This window comes from Triticum urartu, chromosome 3 (assembly GCF_003073215.2).
Source record: "Triticum urartu cultivar G1812 chromosome 3, Tu2.1, whole genome shotgun sequence".
NCBI lineage: Eukaryota > Viridiplantae > Streptophyta > Magnoliopsida > Poales > Poaceae > Triticum > Triticum urartu.
Genome location: NC_053024.1, coordinates 438166586 through 438169567, shown reverse-complemented (window position 1 = coordinate 438169567; position 2982 = coordinate 438166586). Strand labels below are relative to the sequence as shown.

Here is a 2982-nt window from a genome sequence, read left to right as displayed (position 1 = left end):
TATTGTTTGCTAGGCTGACTGAAGGAAAAACTCCTCCTTAGCACTATACTGTCAATGGGAATTAGTACAACATGGGCTACTGTTTAGTTGACGGTATGTATCCTGCATGGACTACCTCTGCCAACACCATCTCTAACCCAGTTTGCTAAAAATGTATCATCTTGCCCAAAGAGAGGAAGCAGCTAGAAAAGATGCTGAAAGGGCATTTGGAGTTTCGCAGTTGTTCGTAAACCTACTAAACAATCAGATTAAGAGACCTTGTGGGAGATGATGACCTATTGTGTGATCATGCACAATATAATTATGAAAGATGAGGGTAAGGATACTATCGCATCTCTTGAATTTGAGAACATAAGTGATCCTATTAAACCTCGTTGCCGAAATCCGGACACGTTTAAAGAATTTTGTTTAAATATGTCAACAAATTCGTCATCGACCAACCTCCGATCAATTGAAAACCTGATCGAGCATCTATGAGAGGACAATATATTTGAGGTCAGATGCATGCGGCACGAGGGAAACTTCCTCGTGCTCACTGAATACAAGAAAAGTGTTTAAAACCTGATTTGTGCTCCCACGGTTTTTCAGAAGTTGGAGATACAGGATTCCAAACTCCGAGATCCTGAGAGACAAAATCGGGAAACAGGAATTGACAGAAGGCGAGAGGTGGGGCACGGTGGTTCCTCTCCTCGGCCCGCTCGTCCGCGGTCTCGCTCGCTCGCCTCTCCTTCGTTCTCGTTCCCGTGGCCGGTCTACGTGTCCCCTTCCGCCCCATGCTCGTGGCCGCCTCTCCACGTGTGTGCGCGCGCTACCCCGGCCTCTCCGACGTCACTCGCTCACCCCCTCACTCCACTACATGTACACGCATGACACCCCGCCCCGCCAAGCGCGCACGCACGCCATTCCACCACTTCCATCCTCCCACCGCCCACCGCTTCCACTCCGGAGGTATGGCAATGGGCACCTTCCCCTTCCAGTGGCCCATGGACCCCGCGCCCGCGCTGCCCTCCGGCCTCGACGGCAGCTTATTGCCCTCTCTGCTCCCGCCTCCGCCCGCGCCGGTGCCCGACGACGGCGCGGCGTACTACGCGGCGGCGGACATGCAGGCCTCCTCTATGCCCGAGCTGGCACCGCCGTTCCCGTCACGGGACGCGGTCGCCGCCGAGCTGGCCATGCGGCGCGCGGAGGAGGAGGTCGCCGGCATCCGCTTGGTCCACCTCCTCATGAGCTGCGCGGGCGCCGTCGAGGCGGGCGACCACGCGCTCGCGGCCGCGCACCTGGCCGACGCCAACGCCTCGCTCGCCGCCGTCTCCACTGCCTCTGGCATCGGCCGCGTCGCCGTTCACTTCACCGACGCGCTCTCCAGACGGCTGTTCCGGTCGCCTGCCACTCCCCCGGCCACCGACGCCGAGCACGCCTTCCTCTACCACCACTTCTACGAGGCGTGCCCCTACCTCAAGTTCGCGCACTTCACGGCCAACCAGGCTATCCTCGAGGCCTTCCACGGCTGCGACAGCGTTCACGTCATCGACTTCAGCCTGATGCAGGGCCTCCAGTGGCCCGCTTTGATTCAGGCCCTCGCTCTCCGCCCCGGCGGCCCGCCGTTCCTCCGGATCACCGGCATTGGCCCGCCCTCCCCACCAGGCCGCGACGAGCTCCGCGATGTCGGTCTCCGCCTCGCCGACCTCGCGCGCTCCGTCCGCGTGCGGTTCTCCTTCCGCGGGGTCGCCGCCAACAGCCTCGACGAGGTCCACCCGTGGATGCTCCAGATCGCGCCCGGCGAGGCCGTGGCGGTCAACTCCGTGCTCCAGCTCCACCGCCTCCTAGCCGACTCAGCCGATCAGGCGCCCATCGACGCCGTTCTGGACTGCGTCGCCTCCTTGCAGCCCAAGATCTTCACGGTCGTGGAGCAAGAGGCGGAGCACAATAAACCGGGGTTCCTCGACAGGTTCACCGAGGCGCTCTTCTACTACTCGGCCGTGTTCGACTCTCTGGACGCCGCGAGCGCAAACGGCACGGGGAACGCGATGGCCGAGGCGTACCTCCAGAGGGAGATCTGCGACATCGTGTGCAACGAGGGCAGCGCGCGCATGGAGCGACACGAGCCGCTGTCGCAGTGGAGGGACAGGCTGGGGCGCGCGGGGCTGAGCGCCGTGCCGCTGGGGGCGAGCGCGCTCCGGCAAGCCAGGATGCTGCTCGGGCTGTTCTCCGGCGAGGGGCACTCCGTGGAGGAGGCCGAGGGGTGCCTGACGCTCGGGTGGCACGGGCGGCCGCTGTTCTCGGCGTCGGCGTGGCGGGCGGTCACCGTCAGCGGCGACGCCGACGGCGAAGATAACCACACCAGTAACAACAGCAATTTTAGCGGCAGTAGTGGCGGTGGTAGTGACAGTAATAACAGCAGCAGCAGCAACGGTAAGTGTAGCGGGGTTGTTGGTGCGAGCAACGTGTTTTTGTAATCGCGGGGTGGTTCCATCGTAAATCGCGGCCCGGAAATCTCAATGACATGAAACTCTCGAGCTTAGCATCGGTATCGTATCTCTTGCTGACACTGCCAAACCGAGTAGGAGTATTTTTCTTCTGCAACACTTGGCATCTCAACTGTTTTAATATCACGAGGAGTCAATCCGATGCATGCATGAGCACAGTATAGAAAATGCGAAGGTTAGGTGGGAGGGGACATCTCATATCTTGGATCCCTTGGCTTTTTCTAAGCATAAACAAACAATGTTTATTATGTCACACAAATCCACACCTTGATGCAATGAGACTCAACGAATCTAGAAACACTGCACAATCCCCCCTCGCAGACGGCGATCTGCAAGCCAAACCATCATTACTACTGTACTGTTCGTGTTCGTGCGACGATGGGAATGAGATGGATACTGACGTGGATGTAGTACGGGGAAAGCAAATCGCATCAGGGTCTTCCGTTATAAGATGTGCAAGCTGTACCACGGGACGGGACAGTCGGCCTGTCGATTA

At 59.1% G+C, this 2982-nt stretch overlaps 1 protein-coding gene across 1 annotated transcript; it reads left to right on the top strand.

The window, feature by feature from the left end:
* Positions 1-657: 657 nt before the first annotated feature.
* LOC125544242 (DELLA protein GAI-like) lies at positions 658-2527 on the top strand. Its single transcript, XM_048707858.1, has one exon. It carries the CDS (start codon positions 774-776, stop codon positions 2454-2456), a length of 1683 nt encoding a protein of 560 aa, XP_048563815.1. The 5' UTR covers positions 658-773; the 3' UTR covers positions 2457-2527.
* Positions 2528-2982: the final 455 nt, after the last annotated feature.

What these genes read in the sequence shown, in the direction of transcription:
- LOC125544242 (XM_048707858.1), top strand. Translation starts at nt 774, where the DNA reads ATGCTCGTGGCCGCCTCTCCACGTGTGTGCGCGCGCTACCCCGGCCTC.